Here is a 26,921-nt window from a genome sequence, read left to right as displayed (position 1 = left end):
TTCATTTAAGCTCACAATCTGCCTTTGAAAGAAGCATGAATTTTTGATAAAGTACTTTTTTCTGTTGAACTAATAGGGGGAAAAAAGGTCAAATCGAATTAGAAAAGAACTAAATTACAGAAATCGTTTAAATTTTACAAAATTCTTTGAAACAAAAAAAAATAAAGGATAGGTCACCGATGAGTTAAAAAAAAGTTATTTCAATTTATATGCCAAAAAATGCTTTTTTTCCACCAAAAATAACTAATTTGAAGCTTTTTTTAATAATATAAACATATTAAAAGTCATCTGGGACCAAAATGAATTGATTTTTTTGGTTGCTTTTTGTACCATATCATAAAGTGACAACTAATTGTGAAATAAGTAAAATCTGTAATGAAAAAAACAATGTATCAATTTTTGCTGATTTTTTAAACCGTGTGATCGGGCCTCCTTTATAAAACATAATAACCAGTATTAGTGTCAACATAACTACACAAACGCATAGCCATGCTACTATAAACATTAGAATCGTAAATAGATAAGTATGCTTAGAATAAAAACCGAAATCCAAATTTAATGAACACAATGTCGTACAAAAAGTTTTATTCAAGTATCTATGATAAGTTTATTTACGACAATTTCTTCCGCTATAAATAACAGGTATTTTTCAATCAATTTCTAAAAATAACCTGAATTCTCAGATATAGAACACGGAAGTATTATTCATTATGGTAATCTCAAACATGCATGTAAACAATACATATAAAAAATGAGCTCTACATCTTCTTGCTGTGATTGGAATATTGACATATTGAAAAATCTCATTAAAAACACTGCTGAATTAGATGTTGTAAAAATCATACATATAATATTACAACTAATATCGTTCTTTATTCTCATCGTGTGTTTGGTTGCGGATCAGTGGTTGTCAGGAGATACTGGTCACCAAGGTCTTTGGAATGTCTGCTACACAAACGGAACATCTTCGTGCTGTGGGAAACTTGATGATGTCGTTGGTTATAAAGGTAAGATAGTGATATATGTAAATTAAGTCAGAACTTTTCTCACTTCAGTTCAAAACCTCTTAACTTCTATTATCCAATAAAAAAAGGTATTTATAAAAGAAGCTGATAATAAGTATAATGATGCCTGAATGACAAAAGTAAAAGAGCTAAAACATACAACTTCAGAATATTAAATATATTTATTAAAATAACTATATTCAACTTATTTACTGTATCTGATATTTAATGTATTTCTTTTTACGTTTATCTATGTTAATGTATCTACGTGCAAATTAAAAAATATATACTATACTTAACTTTTATCATTTTAGATTTTATTGGTGCAACACGAGCTTTTTTAATTATTGAAAGTCTGATTTTCCTTGCCATATTTTATACCATATACAGAACAGTATATGAGAAAGATCCAGTTTATCCTGTGGCTACTATTTTAACTATTGCTATAGGTAGGGTTTTAACAAATAAATAAAAACAGTATTGCATAAGTTTTGTTCAACCATTAAATTGTTCTTGTACAGTTTTTGTAATTAAGTCTTTGTTTGTGTGACTTAAAATCTATATTATTTTCCCATAGTAAAACAGGTAAAAATCAAGGTTTAAATTCAAAGATAATAAGGCATTAACATTCAATGCTTATTATTTTTGTCACGGTTTTGGTTATATTGTTAGGTGCTCAATGGAACAGTAAAACAATACCGTTGAAGATTTATTCAGTATGGTTAATGAAATAAAACTCTCGTTAGTAAACAATTGTTAAATACATGTTGAAAACCAAGTAACACATTGATATGCTTCCTATCGATTCTCTATTTTATGATATAATTACAAACAATGCAAATAGCATATCGTGGATGGGCTTCCAAAATGCCGTATATGACTCTAATGCTAAAACTACTTTTGACACAAATTGTTTTGGTAGAAGAAAATCTGTGATATTCCAAAATAGCGTTCAGTTCGACCATTTGAAATGTTTGAAATAAGACATGCTACAAATTTGCCAATCTGTATAATGACTTTTAAAATCAAATACTTGTACATTCTCTTTATTTCTGTTAAAAAATAAATGACGTTTAGGGGTAATCTAGAAATGCCAAGTTTTTATTTCACTTTCAATTTCAAAAACAACATTTTGGAAGCATGAATTTCTACCAAATTCGTTTTTCTATTCAAAATTGTTGATATTGGTACATATTAATACTATAAAACTTGAAATATTGTAATCAATAAATTTTTTACTGGGTTAATTCATAGGGTTAAAGGAATTTAGATTATAAAGTAGACACTCACAGGCTGTTTATCATAGATTATTAATTATAAAAATCATGGACTTTGTTTTTGTAGATCTAAACTTTTTTTCAGTATTTTATAAAGCTCTTTAAAAAAAGTTATTCCAAGGCATAATTGTCTCAAACGTCTCCAGACCAACATATCAGAATGACATTGATGGCACAGCAAATATCGCCGAAGCGACTAGATGGTTTCTTTTATATAATATATGCCTAATTGGGGAATCTCAGACAAATATACTAATGCTCTTCAATGACATTACAAAATGTAATAATGAGTCGTCGTATAACCATTGTTTCTAATGTACTTTAGACATTATAGGGCTATCTTGTCTTGTAGTAACATTTTATGATAAATGGTCAAAATATATATATTTGAAAAATAGGGGACTAAAATACGTCATTGTATACAATGTTCCACTCAGTTAACGTATGTGAGGACATTATAACAAACTTTTTTTTAAATTCTCCGTTTCGAATAATTTATAGTGACTGTCATTATTATTTCTATTAATCTTAATTTCAGGTATTTGTACTTTCCTGTCTATAACAATTTATGGAGCACGTCATGGTGATGTCAGTAAAAGCACCACCAGTACGATGACGTTGAGTGTTTCCTACATATTCTGTGCGCTAAATCTCGGTTTACAGATTATTTTTGCCGGATTTGGGTTATATTTATGTGACTAACGGAATTCACGAGTTAATATTTGAATACAGTTCTGTGTTTTAAGTCCGATTTCCAAATAATGTACAGTCATATCAGTACATAACTGTATTTGCCAATTCAAAAGTTTGAAACCTGTAAAATATAATCATGATTATTGTCAATTGATTTGTTAATCTAGACTGTATGTCAATTAAAAATAAACTTATGTAAAGCTATGAAACAGAAATCTTTTTTTAATAGTTTTGTTAGCTCAAAATCAAATAACTAATACCTAAAATTAAAATAATAGACATCAAAGTCCATTGAAATGACGATCAACTGCATCATGAAAACTTACTCAATGTAAAAACAGGGGGGGGGGGATAGTTCCCACTAGAACTATAAGCTGCCACTGGGATTTTGAGTTTTCATGTTAACCACAAATATCATATAAAATACAGCAGTTGTTCGGGCAATACAATATTTGTAAGTAATCAATTGTCAATTTTGAAATGATTGTCTTTCTTTTGACGCAAAGTAGTAGGACCTATAATTGATTAATGTTGTTTCGGCAAACTGTAATTGCTTACGTCAACTTCATTTGAACTTTGGTGAACAGATTTCTAATTGGCAAACATACAACATCTATTTTCCCCATAATAATGCAAATGAACTTAGATCGATTCTGTGTTCCATATGAGTATATATTATAACATTGTATTATAGTTATAGTTTTCACGATTTTCTCAATTTAATCGTCTCATAATCTTCCATTATTTATTTTTAAAACAGTTTTTCGCCTTATACAGTAAGCTCTGCTTTCTGTAAGTGTTATTTTTTCTGTTCTAGTTTCAGGGGTTGAGAACATAATTCGGAGATTCCAAATGTCATATTCATTTTTAGCCAGGCGTTGTCAGTTTGTTTTCGATTTCTGAGTTTGACTGTCCCTCTGGTATCTTTCGTCCTCTTTTAGAGTCTACTCGTTTGTAGTAGAGAACATTATAAACTAGTCAATCTATTAAAGTGAATTAGGTTTTGATAGTGTTGATATGTGCTGCTAAAAATATACGTTAATTCATTAATGTGTAATATTTGAAAATGTACTTCAAATTCCTAGGACCATTTTTAACACTTTGGGACATCAATGCTTATCAACTTCGCGATTTATTTGGCCTGTTTCCATTGTTTTATTTGAGTGTCACTGGAGAGTGTTTCGTAGACTAAACGCGCATCTGACATGCAAGTTTTAAACCTGGTATGTATGATTCCATACGTATCCTTAATGTGTGTATACAGGTATATAATATTGGTCTTGGTCGTTTCTGTATGTCCAAACTGTTTTAATTTTGATGATTGTGCTGACTTCCTCTCTGAAGGTACTTTCACGAGAACACGGCATTAATTTAATGGAATAATTTGAAATGCACATTTCTTCGTATTAAACGGGGCTTGTATTTTCCTAATTATGTAAGCAGATTTAATTTTATTTAAGGGGAGGTGTTAACCAAAGCACCTGACAGAAATTTCATGATTATTAAATCTGATCTGATCACGTGTGGTAATTAACTAAACCCGTCTGCCTCATTGTGTTCGTACCGTTGATGTAAGGATAGTAAGACGAGTTTCTTATGTACAATTATCTAGGAACAGCACATTCACATATTCCTGTCGCAGCAATATAGAGATGCAACATTTTTTCCCAGACTTTAGTGTGGTACAGGTTGAAAGAATTGTTACATGAAATACAAACCTTAAAACATACATAACTGGGATTTCAATTTTGGCTTTTAGAAATTTCTTTGACTTCAATAATCCAGTATTTTTAATAACCTCAGGTAAGTCATTTATTGAATTTGTTTAAAGGTAAAGAATAAGGGTAAAGTATGAATTTAGTTATACATCAGGATTAATCATAAAAAAAAACAGAAAATGTGTTTTGCCTTATTAAAGTCCATCAGTATATACATTATATTCATAAATCAAATATTGAAAACATGTGCCTGTAATGTCTTTTTGTTTTGTTTTATTATAATCAAATTTTGTAAATGAATCATTTTTTTTAATAATTATAATTTTGAAAGATTTAAAATCTATATAAAAATGCATAATAATGAGAGGTTGTTTTTTAACGTCAAATATTTGAGGGATTGACACAATATCCAATATATCACATCAATGTAGAAGGTAAATGTGCTGAAGTCCAGTGCAAATTCATAGGGGAAAGTCCTTTATTCAGTCCCTTGATGTGTTTAATTCTACTAAGTTAAGCTATAAAATGGAATAGATACATGCATCCAAGAGCCCCTCATTCATTAATACATTTGATTTCAATCGACAATATTTTTTTTATATAACTTCCCTTCGAAATAATTATTAATAATGTAGGACTTTATACTAACTAGTTGGTCTTTTTGAGTATAAATATCACACATTTTATGAAATATTAAATAAAACAAGTAGATGCCCTGAATCATGACGAAAATTATGTACATCTGTAGGAGTTCTTCGTCTATAAATAACAGGTGTTTTTCAATTTCTAAAAATAACTTTGTTATTTTACGCTTCGGGAAAACGAATGTGATACTAAGATTTAATGACCTCTTTAATATTAAGGTAAACAGTGCATATCAAAATGAGTACTACAAGTACAACATCTTTTTGTGGTAATATTTTGAAAACATTCATCAGAAACATTGCTAGTCTAGATGTTGGACGAATCATACATATAATATTACAACTAATATCGTTTTCTATTCTCATCGGTTGCTTACATGCGGATCAGTGGTTGTCTGGGTATACTGGACACCAAGGGCTTTGGAATTATTGCTACAAAAACGGGACGTCTTTGTGTTGTGGGAACCTTGATGCTGTTTTAGGTTATAAAGGTTAGTTATTATTTTATGCAAATTACGTCATATAAGTTTTCACTCGATCTACTTCCTGTACTCCTCGATTACTCCTTGAAGGGGATCTCATTAGGGGGCCTGATCCTTGATCAAGTTTACTATGTTGTAAGATTCCCGTACCCGTCTAATCATTTTAATAATGACACATGTTTGTAATTTCATGTGTCCCGCTAGACTTCCCGTATCCCTCTTATCCTTGTACATATTGTAATAATAACACTTGTAGTTTCACATGTCCCGCCAGACTTCCCGTATCCCTCTTATCCTTGTAATAATAACACTTGTAGTTACACGTGTCCCGCCGAAATTCCCGTATCCCTCTTACCATTGTAATAATAACACTTGTAGTTACACGTGTCCCGCCAGAATTCCCGTATCCTTCTTACCATTGTAATAATAACACTTGTAGTTTCACGTGTCCCGCCAGACTTCCCGTATCCCTCTTACCATTGTAATGATAACACTCGTAGTTTAACGTGTCCCCGCCAGACTTCTCGTATCCCTCTTATCATTGTAATAATAACACTTGCAGTTTCACGTGTCCTGCCAGACTTCCCGTGTCCCGCCAGACTTCGTTTCCAAACACATTAATTGACTTTCATGAGTCAATGTCACAAAAAAATGGCCAATCCGCGTCACGCTTAGACCACAATGCGGCCAACCTTGACAGCTTCTAGTTCTGTTTTTTATTTCAAATGTTTGAGACGGAATTATAGACTCCTGACGTGGGACATGCACATACAAATTGGACAGGGTTGAACTAGTTTGAAGGAACAGTGGTGTAACAAGAAGAACTTAGAACTACGGAAGCCGATAAGGGCCGTTCAAAAAAAAAATTATGTCGTAATTACGACATAGCATGTCGTAATTTCGACATAACATGTCGTTATTACGACATCGCTATGTCGTAAATTCGACATAACATGTCGTTATCACGACATCGCTATGTCGTAATTTCGACATAACATGTCGTTATCACGACATCGGTATGTCGTAATTTCGACATATCATGTCGTAATAACGACATCACTAAGTCGTTATAACGACATTGCTATGTCGTAATAACGACATCGATATATATAAAAGAATATGTATTATGATTGCCAAGAGACTAATTGACACAGATATTAACAACTATACGTCATCATAATGCCCTCAATAATTGTAAAAGCCCCCGCATAGTCAGCTACAAAAGAGGGAGGAAAGATACCAGAGAGAGAGAGTCCCCGAAATGCTGTGTGGCAGACAGTGTTATTATTCAATTATGAGCTCCCTTGGTAAAACTCCAAATTTCATATTTAATGCATTTTATTGTTAAATAATTTACATGAAGCTTAATAAGTATATATTTGTTAATTGCATAGCTTTTGCTATTTGAATTCCTTGGTTAAAGATATTCATTTATATTGTAAAGTTTAATATTTGCATCGTCGCAAAATCTTTGGATACCTTCTATGAATACCTTCAGTGAGAAACTTATATATTTTATAAAAAAGTATGTAGGTTAATGAAATATCAATGGTCAAATGGCTGTTTAGACAGTATAGAAAGATATTATTGAGTGAATATACGAGCTTAACTTGCCAGCTAAGCATCCCATCTCCCTCAAAATAAGCGCATACTACATGGCTTCTTGTAATAAGGATAATTGAAAGTAACAGTTGCTCTAATGCTACTTTAAATATTGGGCACGATAATCCTACAACACGTTACACTTAAAATGCGACGTCGAAGAGGGTCTTTGACTTCGATTAATTTTTGCAAGTTTTATTCGGTTTTTTATATTGTTGGTTGATTCAGGTTCTGTTCGTTTTGTGATGTCATTTTATCAAAAAAATACCTCGAGTTGTGGAAATCGATATAATAATGTTTACCCTTTAAGTTATTTCAACTTAAAATGCAGTACTGTCGCAAGTAATGTAGGAAGGACAGATGGGACGGAAGTACATGTATATGGTTTTCATATTTTTTTTTTATCATAGGATGTTTAACTTTCAAGTTGCATATCATCTGTCATTGTAAAATTTCTATATCTTAATTCATCCCCAAAACAAATATATCTGACACTCTGCAAGTAAATCGAACATTTTTACCCTTGGTTAGATTTGAATAGAATTGTATTTTCCCTGACACATAAGTTGTCGAAATACACCCCTTCAACTACTTGAACCTTGGCTTGAGAATTATTTCCCAAGTCATCTTCAGATATATCATGACATTTTAAAATATAGTAATCTACTCCTGGGTAATCCGCGAAAACGGCAAACAAAAATATAATCCCGTTTTTTTTTAATTCGATGAAACGGTTTTCGTTGCTGTTTTGGATTCGTCTTTCAATTACCTCCATTTCATGCACAAGTTTATAGTGACGAAAAGTTCCGGCTTCGCTAGTACAGGAATTACTTTCATCACGAAATAGCAGGACAAATCGCGAAGTAAAACATTCCGTGAACTGGTATTAAGTGTTTTGATATTGGTGATTGCACCTAATTGAAGTGACGACTTTAAATGATCTATTTCGGAGTACTTCCGTAACACAAATTTCAATTTATTTTACAAAATGGGATTTTCCCCCCATTTCCAAATTCTTTTAAATAAATCGTTAAAAGCTATACAATTAATAAAAAATGCAAAATTTAACCTGTGTCGAACCTATTTCCCCGGGCAGAGTCTTTAGCAACATGCACTATTTGTTTTTCGGCAGCAATCATTAACATCTTTCTCCAAATTTCATAACACGATTTGTTTTAATTATCATAAACTTTAGCACATTTAACGTCGGAAATTAGCGTCTTTAGGATTTTAATCGTTTTTAGACATTTGGAAAAATTGGCTACCGTTTTGTAATGTATGGAAGCATTTTATTCCTTTAAGACCCAAATATGTAGTCAATAAGGAAAGAATCTTGGCATTTTTTACTCTTCGTATATCTAACTTTTGTTTTGATGAATTATAAAAAAAATACGCCTTAACTGCTTTGAAAAATGAAATATCAACTTGGACAAAAAGGGCTACCGTTTGAAAAAACGACTGTGTAGAGAAGATTTTATATAATCAGCAATATTTGAACTCTTATTATTATTATTGTCTTACTATTTTGATTTATTTTCTACTATAATATGCAGTCGAGTCAAGTGAAATTTGGTAAAATAACGGCTTTAACGCCACAAAGAACCGACATATGTCGTTGTTCCTGTCAAGAATGAAGAAGATCAGATAATAAGAAATAGGATCACTATACATAAGAGTTAAAACAGTTTTTCATAAATGTAACGTTGGATGGGGACATCCGTTTTTTTCACATAGCTTTCTTTTTTAAATCCTCAAATATACTAGATGTTACTTAGGAGATGATCAAGACCTGTAAAAACATAATTCAAAACATAATTCAAAACATATATTGAATTTGTTTTAATAATGGTTCGTGTTTTCTAACATTTTAATTTTTTTTGCGGATGAAATTTCGAAGATTCTGTTTTAAATCCTAGGGGTTGTAGGAACATAGCGCGTGCCCAACGTTTGAAAGTAGAAATAGAGCTATCAATACTTCAATACACCCTTATACCAAGAAGCCATGTAGGTTGCGCTTATTTAAAGGGAGATGGAAAGCTTGGCTTGACGTGGTTGTACAATTTCAATCCTCTATTTTTTCAACATTTCAATCTTCCAACATGTGTGACTGCATAGCTATTCTACGACCGGTTACTTGTTAATCTGAACGACTTTGTTTGACTATACAACCCTTGCACTATGGGCTTTGTAAATCTAATATATGGAAGTGTTTAACGACCTTGACTGGCTTTTCAGCCCTCGCACGGTCGGTGTAAATCTAATTTGCTATCTATAACATATATAAGTTTCTCACTGAATGTATTCAAAGAAGGTATCCAAAGATTTTGCGACGATGCAAATATTGAACTTTACAATATAAATACTGTAACCATCTTTAACCAATGAATTCAAATAGCAAAAGCTATGCAATTAACAAATATATACTTATTAAGCTTCATGTAAATTATATAACAATAGAATACATTAAATATGAAATTTGGAGTTTTACCAAGGGAGCTAAAAATAATAATACTGTCTGCCACACAGCATTTCGGGGACTCTCCCTCTGGAAGCTTTCTTCCCTCTTTTATAGCTGACCATGCGGGGGCTTTTATAATTATCGGGGACATTATGATAACGTATAATTGTTAATTTCTTTGTCATTTAGTCTCTTGCTACGGAAGCCGATAAGGGCCATTCAAAAAAAAAAATTATGTCGTTATTACGACATAGCATGTCGTAATTTCAACATAACATGTCGTTATTACGACATCGCTATGTCGTAATTTCGACATAACATGTCGTTATAACGACATCGCTATGTCGTTATTACGATTTGATATGTCGAAATTACGACATCACTATGTCGTTTAACGACATCGCTATATATATAAAAGAATATGTATTATGATTGGCAAGAGACTAAAGGACACAGATATTAACAACTATACGTCATCATAATGCCCCCAATAATAAGAAAAGCCCCCGCATAGTCAGCTATAAAAGAGGGAGGAAAGATACCAGAGGGAGAGTCCCCGAAATGCTGTGTTGCAGACAGTGTTATTATTCATTTATTAGCTCCCTCGGTAAAACTCCAAATTTCATATTTAATGCATTTTATTGTTAAATAATTTATATGACGCTTAATAAGTATATATTTGTTAATTGCATAGCTTTTGCTATTTGAATTCATTGGTTAAAGATATTTATTTATATTGTAAAGTTTAATATTTGCATCGTCGCAAAATCTTTGGATACCTTCTTTGAATACCTTCAGTGAGAAACTTATATATTTTATAAAAAAAATATGGAGGAATTAATTTCATCACGAAATAGCAGGACAAATCGTAAAGTATTTCGGAGTACTTCCGTAACATAAATTTCAATTAATAAAAAATGCAAAATTTAACCTGTGTCGAACCTATTTCCCCGGGGGGGAAAGGGGGGGGGGGGGGTCTTTAGCAACATGCACTATTTTTTTCGGCAGCAATCATTAAAATCTTTCTCCAAATTTCATAACACAATTTGTTTTAATTATCATAAACATTTAATTGAAACGTTAGCACATTTAACGTCGGAAATTAGCGTCTTTAAGATTTTAGACGTTTTCAGACATTTGGAAAAATTTGCTACCGTTTTGTAATGTATGGAAGCATTTTATTCCTTTAAGACCCAAATATGTTGTTAATAAGGAAAGAATCTTGACATTTTTTACTCTTCGTATATCTAATTTTTGTTTTGATCAATTATAAAAAAAATACGCCTTAACTGCTTTGAAAAATGAAATATCAACTTAGACAAATTGGCTACGGTTTGAAAAACGATTGTGTAGAGAAGATTTTATTGAATCAGCAATATTTGAACTCACATGAGGCAAATATTTGAACTTTTGTTAGATATTATTATTGTCTTACTATTTTTATTCATTTTCTACTATAATATGCAATAATATTGGTTCGTGTTTTCTAACATTAAAAATTTTATTTTGTTTTGCGGATGACATTTCGAAGATTCTGTTTTAAATCCAAGGGGTTGTAGGAACATCGCGCGTGCCCAACGTTTGAAAGTAGAAATAGAGCTATCAATACTACAATACACCCTTATACCAAGAAGCCATGTAGTTTGCGCTTATTTTAAGGGAGATGGAAAGCTTGGCTTGACTTGGTTGTACAATTTCGGTCCTCTAATAATTCCACATTTCATTCTTCCAACATGTGTGACTGCATAACTATTCTACGACCGGTAACTTGTAAATCTATACGAAATTGTTTGACTGTACAGCCCTAGCACTATGGGCAATGGTAATTTAAAATGGTATCTATAACATATATAAGTTTATCACTGAAGGTATCCAAAGAAGGTAACCAAAGATTTTGCGACGATGCAAATATTAAACTTTACAATATAAATAAATATCTTTAGCCAATGAATTCAAATAGCAAAAGCTATGCAATTAACAAATATATACTTATTAAGCTTCATGGAAATTATTTAACAATAGAATACATTAAATATGAAATTTGGAGTTTTACCAAGGGAGCTAATAATTGAATAATAACACTGTCTGCCACACAGCATTTCTGGGACTCTCCCTCTGGTAACTTTCTTCCCTCTTTTATAGCTGACCATGCGGGGGCTTTTATAATTATCGGGGACATTATGATGACGTATAATTGTTAATTTCTTTGTCATTTAGTCTCTTGCCAATCATAATACATATTCTTTTAAATATAGCGATGTCGTTATTACGACATAGCTATGTCGTTAAAACGACATAGTGATGTCGTTATTACGACATGATATGTCGAAATTACGACATAGCGATGTCGTTAAACGACATGTTATGTCGAAATTACGACATAGCGATGTCGTAATAACGACATGTTATGTCGAAATTATGACATGCTTTGTCGTAATAACGACATGAAATTATTTTTTTGAATGGCCCTTATCGGCTTCCGTACTTGCCAATCATAATACATATTCTTTTAAATATAGCGATGTCGTTATTACGACATAGCAATGTCGTTAAAACGACATAGTGATGTCGTTATTACGACATGATATGTCGAAATTACGACATAGCGATGTCGTTATAACGACAGGTTATGTCGAAATTACGACATAGCGATGTCGTTATAACGACATGTAATGTCGAAATTACGACATAGCGATGTCGTAATAACGACATGTTATGTCGAAATTACGACATGCTATGTCGTAATAACGACATAAAATATTTTTTTTGAATGGCCCTTATCGGCTTCCGTATAGAACTATACATATAACTTGAAAAACGTTTATCTCATCAGATGGGTTCAAACAGAAATACATCTAACAAAAACACAGAGTGGACGTTGTCGGCTACTTATACATCACAACAAAGACACTAAGTTCAGATCTGAAATATAGAGTATTCACAGCTATCTCAAAGCTAATACAAACTATAAAAAAATTATGCATCTAAGACTAAAATTTTAAAACTTCATATTATATTACATCTTTGATGATAGTTACTCAATTGTACCTTCTGTTGCGCAAAATACAAAATAACAAAAATGTAAATATTAATAATTGTTCAGGTTTTTTTCATATTTCATAAGTTACATTAATTAACTAATTATTATAACCTTTATCAACACTATATAAACAAATTAATCACTATAACAAAATTCCAATTGTCCCACATTAAACTACTTGGTAGAAATGTTAGAAGTGAGCGACACTAAAAATCGAGATTGTACCCTTCCATATAATATTGCGTCGATTTGTCACTTAGAATTTTAATAACAATTATGGAGTATAAATGTATGTGCTCATCAATGAAAATACTGAAAATTTAAGATATAGAAGAACTAGTAGAACATATTATTACGTAAACGCATTTTTTTCATTATGCCATGTAAAAAATGACAATTATAAACTGTACCTCTCTCTTTCTCTTTTTATATTTCTATTTCAACCTTTTTTTTTACAGTTTTTATTGGTGCTACACGTGTTATTCTAATCATTGAATGTGTTGCGTTTCTTGGAATATTTTTAACAATCATCAGCACTATATACAAGCTACATCAAGTTTGCAGAGTGTCTACTTTTCTGACCATAATTATTGGTAAGGTTTTATATTGACTTCGGCAATGTGTTTGTTCTCTTTTGATTGCATGACATTTCTCTTAAAACCTGGTCAGCTAAATGTTTTTTAAAGATATTTTAGTCAAAATAATATAAGACGAATTAGTAATTATACTACAAGTTGTTTTAAAATGAATGGTTCATAAAAGATGAGGTATGAAATATCTGAATGAAGACAAAAAAGGACAGAAAATCAATTACATTATGGTAAATTGGCTACAAAAATGGGATAATAAAATAAAATTGCTTTTGTTTTAATCTTACAAAGAACAATCTCATATTAAGAATTATTTATAGTTTATATTATTGTATGATATATGTCCGTTTTATATTTGGTTGCCATTATTTGTTTATGAATGGAAATAAGTTATGTTCTGAATATAAAACTTTATAAAACACGACTCAAACAGACCTCTGATTGTTTTAAATGGTGAAGGATTTAGATACCCAAAACAAAGCCAATAGGAACATCAAGCAACTGTCCTAGTCCATATATTAATGATTGTGTTTTTTGAAAATTTAATTTCAATGAACAACAAACAAACAAAAAATGAACGGCAGGTCGTTGATATTTAAAAATTTTAATTAATTTTCGCAATTTTGTTGTTTTATGGATGAATTTGTCTAAGAGCTGATTTATTGATTCGTCTTGGCATATAGTTTTTTCCATAACTCTTAAACGAAAATTCAGACAATCGTTACAATCAAAACGCAGCAAGTTCCCCCATTTTAAAGAGTGAAATGTTCGTAAGGGTTATACCAAACCAGATCAATTGTTGTTTACTTAAGGTGGTACTAAACACCTTGACTAAAACTGTTTTAGCTCGTTTAATTTTCATTAAATTGACAAAATATTTTTATTTTGACCCTTTGAAAAGATATATATAATTTTGAAAACACTTGAATTACACTTTCGCCGAAAAATGTCATTGGATATCTAGCAGTTTGACCAACACTGATGTTGATCATTTAAAAGCTTAATACTTCCTAATAACAATACAACGTGATTTTAGCGTTTAGCTGATTTTAAAGATTTATCTCCCTGTAGTGTGAGTTACCACCTTATAAATGTCCAGTTGTAAATATTACATGGCTTTTTGCATATTCAGGACGAGTCGCCCGAGATGATTTGTGTGAACTTTGAACTGCCACTGGGAAATATGTTGGAGAGATAAAGCAAGTTATTTTTGTAACGCGCAAAATGCGAACCACTCAAATTTTGTGAACTGCCATTGAAAATTATTGCGTTTTAGACAGGGATAGAAATTTCGAAACAGTCATCTATAAACCCCTGAAAGCGTTTTTCGAGAGTTCTAAGCGTGCAGAGAACGTGGAAAGCTCTCTAAACGTTGCAGAAAAGGGTCATGAAATAATTGTTTAGTACTTGTTACTATTTAAAAGAATTTATTTTGTTTGTTTTGTTTGTTTTAGGTTTTTGTACGTTTTTGTCTACAGCCATTTATGGATCACAGCATGGTGATGTCAGTAGAAAAACATCGATGGACCTTAGTACTTCCTTTATTTTCTGTGCGTCGAATCTCGGCTTACAAGTTCTTATTTTCGTGGTGGGATTATGTCTTTGTGCTGAAGGGAACGGAACCTTTTGAGGAAATGCATTAATATAAAATAGAAGATGTATTCTTCTGACTTTTCAGTCTCGTCCAGTCTCGTTGAAATCTCGTTCTTGAATTAATCCGAGACTTGTGATACATGTGGAAAATATTAATGAATTTCAAAAATATTATAATCAAACATAACACTGTGAAAAAATTGTGTAATTACAATGAATGATTTTTTAGTAATCTAGTTTTCAAATTTTACGACCAATCAAGTTAGTATTTTCAGCCAAAATTTGAGAAAACGGGTTAGGGATACAAAAAATGATTTTACAAGAACTACGTACATCCCGTATCATTTTGGTCTTTTCAAATTTCTTAAATACATATTTTTTCAATCATTTATAACAAAAAAAAATAAGTAATATGCAATTTGTTCTTAAAACTGAAAAAAATCACAAAAATACAAAATTGACATCATGGTAAATTTTACACAAAAAAAGCGTCAAAATATGATAAAACTTTCGTATGTAAGCACTTCCTATAGTTTTTTTAAGTAAAATTTATTTAGATGGGTCCACTTCATCTTTATAGAAAGTATGAAAAAAGTTAAATTGTGAAACTGTGATTTTTTTCACGACAATAGCCCAAAAATAAGTAAAAATCGATGAAAAACGGTAAAATCATCAAAATTGGGCATTTTTAAAGTGCCGTATCAATAAAAAGAAGTGCACCACCATATGATTTTTTCTTCGCAGATTATTTTGTAACAGTCTTACAAACCCAAAAATCAGGTTAAAAAAAAGTGTAATTCTATAAATTTTAGGCTCCTCAGAGGTGCACATCCTTAAGCAAATAATTTATAATATGTTATTTATATTTTCCAAATGTGGTTATTCGTTTAAAATTTGACGGATTAGGAATCTCATTATATAGTTTTATGAATTGTTTAAACTGTCTTAATATATACATAGTCATTGTGTACATAATGTCACATACACATGCAGGATTGTGATAGTCTTTTTAAATGTTAAAACCTTTTTAAATAAATGTTTTATATGTATCCATTTCTTCATCAGATGTCAATTGTCTTTGAAACCTTGATATTACTATCATTTTTACGAAAACTTTACTTGATATATAACATCTAACATGCCATTTAAGGAAACATCACACATACGATAATATGTAATATAATATATAAATTTTTCCACTCGAGAGGAATCTGTTTCTCAGTTTTATCCCCTTCCATTTCCAAGATTTTCCGAAAGTTGTGTTCTTTATATATGACGCCATCGGAAATGGTCTCCTTTTTTCATGCAGTTACAATTGGAAATTCAGAAGTAACCAATCATAACTAAATTTTACCAATCATATGCCGAGAACTGAGTCAGACCTCTCTTGAGTGAGGAGAACAAATTTTCACTATCGGATGGGAATTGTGAAAAATGGTGGGGGAAATCTTGAGAAACCAGAGGCGGATTTATGAGGAGGACACGGCCCCTTCTTTTTGAGGGATAAATGTGGTTGATTATATAGGAAATCCCTGAAGCATGACTGGAACGGGCCCTTCTTAGGCAGTCAGTGGCCCCCACTTATGAAGATTTCTGGATCCGCCACTTGAAACAGTACGTATTATGAAAAGAACATGCTGTGGCTGCAGACACTATTTAATCAATATGGTACTCTATATAAATCTATATAAGTATTGTTATGGACATTTTCGTCTGTTTCCGTAAAGGTTAACAAAGCTTGTTTGGAAAAAATCCGAAATATTTCGTTTTACCATGTCAATTGATGCACTCAGAATGATCTATTGAGATTTTTTATCGCTTTTCTTTTTAATATATATAATTTGTATTCCTGCATCTTTTCCAAACGCACTTATAGTCGCCTCTTTTTATATCACAATTCTGATTTAGCTAAAATAGACTCACCAGTGATGCTCGAGTTTAAAAAAGTAAAAAAGGCCAAATACATTCTAATTTATTTACCATTTATTAGTTGTTATAGGCTTTGAACTAGTTGTCAGTAACTTCGAGTACTTTTAGATCTGTATTTAGTGTCTGTTTTGTTGTGGGGATATATAAGTACACCGTCACACATGTTTTGCTTTGTATCAATCTGATGGGTATGGCCCTTTTCAACTTATTTGTTTTATAGTTTGTACTTTCGTTAAATACTCTTACACTTGCATCTGATGTAGGGGGAGATTTGTCGTCAGCTAACTAGTTTAATGCTGACACATTCTGTATGTAAACCTACCTGTCCTAAGGCATAAGCATGTGATTTTGGTGTTGTCTTTTGTTGCTATATATCATGCTTGTTTTTCGTTCATTATTTTATTCATAAATTTGGCCGTTAGTTTTTTCGTTTGAAATGCTTTACATCTGTCATTTCTGAACTCTTAAATCTGACTATGCGGTATGGATTTTACTCATTTTTCAACAAATTGTCGGTATTCCTATCGGAATGAACTGTGCGTGCCTCCTTGCCAACCTCTTCTTATCTTAATCAGTCGGAGTTCCTTCAGACACTCGTCAAAAGTAAGAAGATCAAAGAAGCCAGAACATTCAATTACACATTCAGATAATTGATGATGTTCTTTCAATTAACATTCCAATTTTTTTCTGATTGAGTTCCAATAATATAACATCTACAACAAGAAATCAAAGAAACAACATACACGGCTTCTCCTGTCCCACGTTTAGACTTGTACCCCAAATTTGGATATAAGTAGATTATGTCATCTCAGTATTAGAATCTTCAGAACTTCACCTGCATATGGGATATACATTTCCAACCCATTCGTTATTCAAGAGCTTGCAGCTGGTACTCAGACTTTGTAAAACATCACCAGTGTCTGAGCAAATGTTGATGAACCATGGTTATGTCAAAGAACTTCTCGTCTTTTTTTTCTAAATTAATCAACATATACACAATGCCTTTAATTTGTTTACATTCTCTGTTTTTGCTGTCTGGTAGAAGTATCCATTTGAAAATTATACGGACGTCATCACGAGTTGGTTGACATTTATGGAATATCTGTTTCACAGATGACGACAGATAAGTTCCAATCGTTCTTAGCACAATTGTGTCTCTCTTCCTCCAATATAATCTACCGAATAAGACTCATAATTATGGGTAACATGGCGGATTCCCAATGCGAAGCAGGATGATCTGATTAACCTTCCAGTGCTTATGAGATAGTTTCTGGTTTTCGATGGGGATCGTGTTAATAATAATTTTGAAAAAAACACAATCAGATGTGTTATGATCCCCATTGAGACAACTATCCAATACAATTCAATGAAGTAAATGTAAGCAAGTATAGGCTACCAAATGAGAAAACCAATGCAGTATAGTCGGCTACTAAGACCCCGACTTTTAAATTATGAGAACTATCAGTCTGATTGATAACAAACCAATTTTCAAAAAATAAATATGACAGACATTTACCAACGTAGCTATAGTTTTACTTACATGGTACAGGCACATACAGAATATGGATTGTACATGTTTGGAGGAGCCAATCCTCCCATAACTTGAGACAATGGCGTAAAAGTGCAAAATAAGAAAACAACTAAAAAAATCAATCGAAATCGTTTAATTTTTTCATCAATTCCATAACTTTATGAATTTTATAAATATGTTTCCTCTAACTGAATCTTCTCTGCAGTGGATGTTTATTTATTTAGGGGAGTATTTCACGTATAACATTATAATTTGTATTAAATCCATGTAAGGATCACACGAAATACATGTACATTTGTACTTTACTGGGGGCAGACAATGTTTTATCTCCGAATCCTATTAATTATACAATTGTATTAATATGTTATGTCAAATTGTTAATATTATGTAACTTCAATTTAAAACAAGATTGTTTGGACAAAATTTGTTTTAACATTTCTTAAAGGAATCAATCGTATTGTCCTATTTTATATACAATAACGACATCATTGTTGTTCGTTTGAAGAAGGGGCACAGCGGATTTAAATTCAAGTGTGTTGCAATCTGTTCAAAAGGTTTTAGACGTGAGTACTTTTCGAAATATCACCAAAAAAAATGATAAAAAGTAATAAAAAATTAACAGCAGATACTATAAAGAAACAAGTAACAAAAAAAAATAATCGGGTTTTGTCTCGCCTGCAACGGAAGGCAAGACATATGTGTTGCTTTGATGACGAGTGGTTGGTAAGTTTTCAACTTAGGTTAGTTTGAAAAATTCAACTTGTAAAATATCAATGATTTGTTGTATATAGGTACATATCAGTTGGACGACTTTTTAGGGTCCTGTTCCCTAGGTAACAGAACAGTAACTTTGCATTAATCATCATTTTTCAGTGTTAAGTTTAAATTTCTGCTTAATTTGTTTTTATTGGAGCCACTGGAGATAAATAAATGATGTTTTATGACGTTGAATGACTGTTTGTTCATTTCTATTTAACGACTATTTTTGAGTCCCTGTCCCTTTGTTCATTGTCCAATGACTTCAAATTTATTACCAATTCTCAATGTTAAGTTTCTGCTTAAGTCAGTTTGATCCATGATAATTCTTGCGATAGATAGACAACGATAATTTTTTTAAAGATACATTGCTGTATGTATATCTCAGTTTGGCCACCATTTCGAAGTCGTTAAATTGTCTCTAGCTAGTTCATATTCCAGCGACTTTGAATTTATTTGAAATGTTGCTGATCATTGGGTTGTCTTTTTCTGAATTTTAAGCAGACAGGCGAGACATATCTTCGCTTCAAAAGTTTATATTACTATGCGTTTACAATTTTTATATCGAAATATTTAATGGCGATATTTAGAGGAAGGTTGCTTATACACGATGTATTCGCCACAAACACGTATTGATACATTCAGTTGTAATTTAGATAGAGCAATCAAGTATCTTATGTACATCATTAGTTACAGCCGATGTGCGGCCACTTGAATAATAGAAGATATCATTAATAAATTGTATTGTACGAAAACATTGTTACTGCTCCCTAAAATATAATAATTAATGTCTTGTTAATTACTTGGCACTGTAATTTTCATCAACCTTTGTTTATCTGCAAAATGCTGTAGATGTTAATTAATTTGACATGTGTACTGATGCTCAGTGTCGACTGATGACCTTCGCAGATTGTTAATAAACTAGTACTACATGTACATGATGTATAAACCAACACTAGATGCATATACCATGTCTACTTAAAGAAAAAACATACCAAGAGGACAGACTTTGCTCTTGTACCACTTTATGTGTCTGCATGATATATTACAATAATCATGTGATAAAGAACGTGAAATTTGAAAAAAAAAGTAAACTCCATGTTACATTAGCGTATTAGATTTTATATTATAATAAACGAATGACACCGATAATATGGTGAATACACATCCACTTAAGTCGAGACTTTTAAAAGTGGTCGATAGAAACTTTAAAGTGTGTACTCGTATACACGGGTTGTAAGGTATTAACTTCCTCACCTTTGTTTACTCCAATGTTTTGTTTACAATGGACTAGTAGATGTAATGGGAAGTTATTTTTCTAATATTAAGGTAGGTAAAACGTCTATTGTTTGTCAAGAAATCCACCTTAAAAATATTTATTTTATACTGATAAAAGAATTTTTTCAAGTACTCATCTCGGTGGTGTTGTATGGCAGGTAAGTAGAACCTGTTGGGAGGGGGGAGTTGACCGTGTATTCTGAAATAATTCCGAAATGTCTAACTTCAAATAATGTATAATGAGTTTTTCGCCATTTTAAATTCTCTTATCCACTTATTTCTATTTCTCAAGTTGCCCCTAGCTCTAAACTGTTTCATATATTAACCGTACTGTTGTACGGAAAGTTTAAATCAAATTATACATTTTTTCCGGAATTGACAGCATGTTTCCAGCGATGGACCAGAGTGGAGGTCCGGGGACGACGGCATTGCATAACATGCATAATGATTGCATACGTTATACGACCAAACAAAACAACACACATAATTTACTTAACATATTCAGTAAATAGAGAAAAATCCATTTTACATACGAAAAACAATACTGATGAGACGGACGTTGACACTGATAAGATATACATGTATGCGTATATTAGAGTTTTGATAGGTTTATTATTATAAAGAGAGTAATGGGAATTGCCACAAGGCGTACATAATTAAAGACAATGGAATAAAGAGTAGATAAATAAAAATAGTTGCAAAAGTTAAAGATTTAAGAAATGAAGGACACCATGCATACAGACCCTCGTATATTGTTAGATTATGTACATATTTGTCAAATTTAAGATAATGCTATCAACTTTTTGTTAATGTTTTGATTTAATCTCGTTCCTTTCGACCTTTAAGTATAAGAACTTCGAGATAATACGAGTTAGCACGAAAGTTTAAAATGATAGGTATCTTAATATGTATTATGGAAAGTTCAATGTTATTAGCATTAAATTATCCCTGGACTGATATGATATTTTATTACTTATTTCAATGACATATTTATGGGCACTTCAATCAAAAGTTCTCAAACGCTTTCTTCATTAAAATTAAGGTTTTTGGTAGATGCCTTTTTTTGAAACTGTGATTTACGTAAGTAACATTTTATTTGCAATATATCTACAAGTATACGAAAAAGGCATGATATGTTATTGTCTTGATTTAAACATACACGTAAAAGCTTAATATGCTTTTCCTGCTACACATGTAAAGAATGTTAATACGTTAAGGATTTGAATTTAATATTTTTAAATAAGACTTAAATACATAAATAAAGATATGTGTGTAATGACACATTTAAGGTCACGCTCACATGATCAAATATTTTAGCTATACACCCACTGACTATTATTGTTTATATATTAAGCTTCCTGGTTTGCTTTACACGGTAGGCGTTTCTGTTTTGTTTCACTTTTATTTAAAAAAAAAAAGAAGAACAATTGGTATGATTGCCAATGAGACATCTCTCCACTAGAGAGAAAAAAATAACATATAGGTCACTGCACGGCCTTCTGTATAATGAGAAAAAAAAACATAACACAAAGTGAGGGAAAGAAGGACCAGAAATGTCAAAAAAGTAGAACAGTTCAAACACGAAAACTGGAAAGGCTTGATTTATTATAATATACAAAACAATAAACGAAAAAAAAGCCAAATAAGATATACGGCATCAAATATCAATCACTGATGTTTAGCTCCTGACTTGAAACCGGTACAAACAGTCAGAATGTGGCGAGTCAACTTGTTTGCTTGAGCAAAACCATCCCCCTAAATATAAATATCAGTTGGAAAGCGGTTAACTTATCAGATTGATCAAAAGGACAACACATGATAAAAAAAGTATGTATCTGAGAGTACTTGCAGTTACTGAAAACTATACAAATGCAAATAAAAACTAATAAAAAAGTAGGGTAATAAAACTACAATATCATTCAGCACACATCTAACATCAAATGAATTTAGCACAAGTATCAGAAAAACTTAAAATATGCAATACCAAAATTTAGGCATCGACAGGTTGTAGAACAGTGAATGTACATATTTGTCTAACAATGATTTATTCCTTCTATATCCAAATTTTGAAATCTGGTATAATATATATTAAGAAATCCAAAGAAGTTGGAGGAATATGGGTAATGTTGGGAAATTGCATAAATAATGGATTGATTCGGATAAGGTTGTTAAAACATAAACCAAACTATCTGATGGTAAATAGCCAAAATGTGTAATTTAAAAAAAATGCTAGTAAACAATGTTGCAAAAAGATAAATAAAACAATTACATGTTCTTTTCTCATTTAATTCAATTGTCCTATATCTTAAACCTGTTTTAAATCTTGTTTTATGAAAAGCTTTTGTGTGTTTTTCCTTGTGTAACAAAAGGTCTTTATAATTGAGTGACTACAGTAAATAATCAAAGCACTGACATACTGATAACAAGTATGACCTCCAAATCTGGTGGCTGTCAAATGAATTATACAGAATTCAATCAAGCTGAGAATTGGTAGAAGTAACTTGTCGTTTTTTGTCTTACGTCCAGTATCAAATATTTGAAGAAGAAAAAAATCATACCATGTGCGTGCAATTGAAAAAAATTGTAGTAGATAATGTTACAAAATAATAAAACAAATTCTTGTTCTTTTCTCATTTAAATTGTCATATATCTTTAAAGTGTTTTTAATCAATACAAGAAAACGTGTAAACAAAAGGTCTTTATAATTGAGTGAATACAGTAAATAATCAAAGCACTCACGTACTGTGGCAAGCAATGCCCCCAAATCTGGTGTTTGGCAAATCAACAATACAGAATTTGATCTACTTGAGAATCGGTAGCAGTAACTTGCAGTTGTTTTCTAACGTGCAGTATCAAATATATGAAGAAACGATTCTACGATGTGTATACAAGTAGAAGTACATGTAGATAACGTCCTAAAATAATAAAACAAATTCTTGGGTTTTTTTTCTCATTTAAATTGTCGTATATCTTTACACTTTTTTTTAATCATTTTATGAAAACCTGTTGTGTTCATTTTCCTTGTTTAACAAAAGGTCTTTATGATTTAGCGAATACAGTAAATAATTAAAGCACGCACGTACTGTAAGCAGGGAGTGCCACAAAATCTGGAAAATTGATAATATAGAATTCAATCTACATTTGTACTGATAATTGGTAGCCCAGTAATTTGCAGTTGTTTTCTTACGTGCAGTATCAAAATATTGAACAAAAATTTCAACGATAAACCATTCAACGTTTTATCAATTGTGTAAGGTACGTCGGCACAGAGTATTGTCTGACAAGGGACGAGACAATCGAACAAGGCCCTGTCCGAATGCCGGATATATTACAAAATTTGTACTATTGATTTCTTTTTCAGATGGACGATTCCGATATCCAGTGTACATTGTGTTCTAAAAGAGACATTCCAAATGCTGCAGTCATATGGTGTGCCGTATGCGATGAAAAACTATGTCAGTCTTGCAATGAAATCCACAAATATTTAAAAATCAGCAGCAGCCACGAAGTCACAGCACTAGATGTGTATAAAAAATTACCTACGTTCATTTCTTCATTGAAGCAGACATGTGACAGTCACGAGGAACATTTCAAACTGTACTGTCCTGCTCACAAGGAGCCTTGTTGCTACAAGTGTACAACAACGAAACACAAAACATGCCATGGATTCCAAACACTTGATAGTCTAATCGAACAGTCCCAATCACAGTTTCTAGATTTAGAATGTACGATTGACGAATTAAACATAAACATTGAAACAGTATTTAATAATCGGAGAGCAGCATTAATTGAATTAGATGATCAAGTTTTGGATTTAGCGATGAACATTAAGAAGACGGGAGAGAAAATAAGAGAAAAACTTGAAAGCAACGAAAAAGAAATCCTACAACAATTGTCGGTTGTTCATTCAAAGTACAAGACTACTTTTGAAAATACGGTTGAAGAACTTCAGACGATGAAGGCTGAAATAAAGTCGTTACAGAAAAATATTGAAGAAATGAAAGAATTCGCTTCAGAGTATCAATTTGTTCTGGGATCTCAAGAAATCCGTTTAAAACTCAAAAAAGAGAAAGACAATTTCTGCAAATATTTTGAAAATGATCATCAATTAAGTCAGAAAAATGTGGCTCTAAAGTTTACGCCGGGGCAGATATTAAATCAAGACATATTTCTAGGCACGTTGGTTGTTGAAGAGGTGGCCTGTGAAATTCCCTTCAAGAAAAATGCAAGTTTAGAAGCTGCATTTCCACTTGACATTTTTCAAAACATCGAATCGGTTAAGATGCATACAAGTTCACAAACTAAAATACTTGAAGGTAAAGTGACTAGAAATCTAGCAGGGTGCACATTTTTAGAAAATGACCAAATGCTGTTATCTGACTGGAGCGAGAACAATGAGCTCTTAATTTTAGACAAACAAGGTGAACACTTGAGAAATATTGTTCTTGAAAAAAAGGCATTTGATGTAGTTTATGTGGGCAATCATTGTGTTGCAATGACATTACCAGACGCAAAACAAGTTTCTATTTTGGATTTAAAATCCAATCAAGAGAAAATTCATGTTACATTTGAAAACCGATGCTGGGGTATCACCTATTCCGAAAATACATTATTCGTTCGAGAATATTCTGTAGGGATTCATTGTCTAGATTTGAACGGGACTATCAGAGTAACAATACCGGTTCATGGTTATATCACTCATATTACTAGTCTAGGCACAAAATTGTATTACACGGAACATACTCCCGATGTTGTGCATTGTTGCGATTTGAACGGAACAGAAATATGGCACTTAGCGTTAGATGGTCGTGGAGCGCCAAAGGGGATCGCAGTTGGAAAATTCGGTTTCGTATTCGTTGTATTAGAAAACGAAAGAAAACTTTTAGTCATTTCACCAGACGGGAAAAAACATAGGGAACTATTGAATGAAGAAAATGGTCTAAAAGAACCGCATGCACTCGTCTATGACATGAACAGAAATAAGCTCCTCTTAGTGAAAGACAAAACTGGGTTGACTGAGCTATATGAAGTATTATATTGATTTATATTTATATTTGTTTTGAATGAATGTATATATTTTCTGGAGACTTTCTTGATGATATTTTCTTTTTTTCGTTTGGCCAAAAACATTTTTCAAATTTCAAAAAAAAAAAATCGATGATCCGCTTAGTTCTGAGGGTCTAAATTATTTATTTTTCAGAATGGACAATGAAAGGTACAAAGTGCAGAAAAAAGGCGAAAGTATAAAGAATAAGAGAGAAAAAAGGTCTAGAAATAGAAATAATGAGGTTCTGGAACATGAAGATAAGAGAATGAGAGTGAAAATAGATAAAGAATAGATAAAATAAAATTCTAGAAAAAGGAAAGAATAAAGAAGATCCCTCCCTAGACCCTATTTTTCCCCAGTAATAATTGATCATGAGCAGACCGTCCAATATTATTTTTTATAAAAGAGAGTCGAAAGAAACAAGAGTAACGTTAAAACTAATAGATCGAAAACAAACACAACAACGCCATGGCTCAATAAAACGAAAAAGACAAACAGACACATAATAGTACACAAAACACAACATAAAACTAAAGACTAAGCAACACGACCCCTTCCAAATACTGGTAGTAATTCCAGGTGCTTCGGAAGGGTAAGCACATCATGCAGCCTGCTTCACATGTGGCACCTGTTTTATTTTTATAGAAATGTGGAATGATATATCATGATTATAGGTTATGAATTGTGGCCTTATTGCTGAAGGCCGTACGGTGGCCTATAGTTAATTGTTGGTGTCTGTGTCATTTTGGTCTCTTGTGGACAGTTGTCTCATTGGCAATCATACCACATCTTCTTTTTTATTGTATGTTCTACTGGGGATGAAGATGATAAGTAAGTAAGTGTATGACATTAATAACCTAAAGACAGCTATAATTAATGGTTATCCATCTTCAGGGTCATATGTAAATGTTCGTCTGCGCCCACTTAATTACATGGGATATTTAAATCGCACAAGGTCTAAATGCAAAACATTAAATACCACATTTGACAGATTTTATGCCCCACCTACGATAGTAGAGGGGCATTATATTTTCTGGTCTGTTCCGCCGTCTGTTCATTCGTCCGTCAGTCCGTCTGTCCCGCTTCATGTTTAAGTTTTTCGTCAAGTTAGTTTTTGATGAAGTTGAAGGCCAATGAACTTGAAACTAAGTACAAATGTTCCCCATCATATAATCGTTCTAATTTTAATGCCAAATTAAAGTTTTGACCGCAATTTCACGTTCCACTGAACAAAGAAAAGGAAAATGCGATGTTCAGGTTAAAGTTTTTGGTCAAGATA

At 31.9% G+C, this 26,921-nt stretch overlaps 3 protein-coding genes across 6 annotated transcripts; all 3 read left to right on the top strand.

Annotated features, from left to right (window-relative positions):
* The first annotated feature begins 719 nt into the window (after nt 1-719).
* On the top strand, nt 720-3,170 carry LOC134705360 (epithelial membrane protein 2-like). The gene is made up of 3 exons (XM_063564103.1): nt 720-1,007; nt 1,319-1,453; nt 2,820-3,170. Exons 1-3 carry the CDS (start codon nt 752-754, stop codon nt 2,981-2,983), a joined length of 555 nt encoding a protein of 184 aa, XP_063420173.1. The 5' UTR covers nt 720-751; the 3' UTR covers nt 2,984-3,170.
* Nucleotides 3,171-5,537: 2,367 nt separating this feature from the next.
* On the top strand, nt 5,538-16,302 carry LOC134705359 (uncharacterized). The gene is made up of 3 exons (XM_063564102.1): nt 5,538-5,827; nt 13,377-13,511; nt 14,963-16,302. The coding sequence occupies exons 1-3, from the start codon at nt 5,575-5,577 to the stop codon at nt 15,136-15,138; spliced, it is 564 nt and encodes a 187-aa protein (XP_063420172.1). The 5' UTR covers nt 5,538-5,574; the 3' UTR covers nt 15,139-16,302.
* A 2,704-nt stretch (nt 16,303-19,006) lies between these two features.
* Nucleotides 19,007-25,677, top strand: LOC134707901 (uncharacterized). Of its 4 annotated transcripts, none has more exons than XM_063568058.1 (2): nt 19,007-19,124; nt 23,957-25,677. In XM_063568058.1, exon 2 carries the CDS (start codon nt 23,957-23,959, stop codon nt 25,634-25,636), a length of 1,680 nt encoding a protein of 559 aa, XP_063424128.1. In that variant the 5' UTR covers nt 19,007-19,124; the 3' UTR covers nt 25,637-25,677. The 4 variants fall into 4 exon arrangements, with proteins under 4 accessions (XP_063424128.1, XP_063424125.1, XP_063424127.1 ...); XM_063568055.1 differs by lacking the exon at nt 19,007-19,124 and adding an exon at nt 20,483-20,646; XM_063568057.1 differs by lacking the exon at nt 19,007-19,124 and adding an exon at nt 21,563-21,675.
* The last annotated feature ends 1,244 nt before the right edge of the window (nt 25,678-26,921 follow it).

Source organism: Mytilus trossulus, chromosome 2, assembly GCF_036588685.1.
Source record: "Mytilus trossulus isolate FHL-02 chromosome 2, PNRI_Mtr1.1.1.hap1, whole genome shotgun sequence".
NCBI classification, from domain to species: Eukaryota; Metazoa; Mollusca; class Bivalvia; order Mytilida; family Mytilidae; genus Mytilus; species Mytilus trossulus.
The sequence above is the reverse complement of the archived record's forward strand: the minus strand, read 5'-3'. Positions and strand labels throughout refer to the sequence as shown.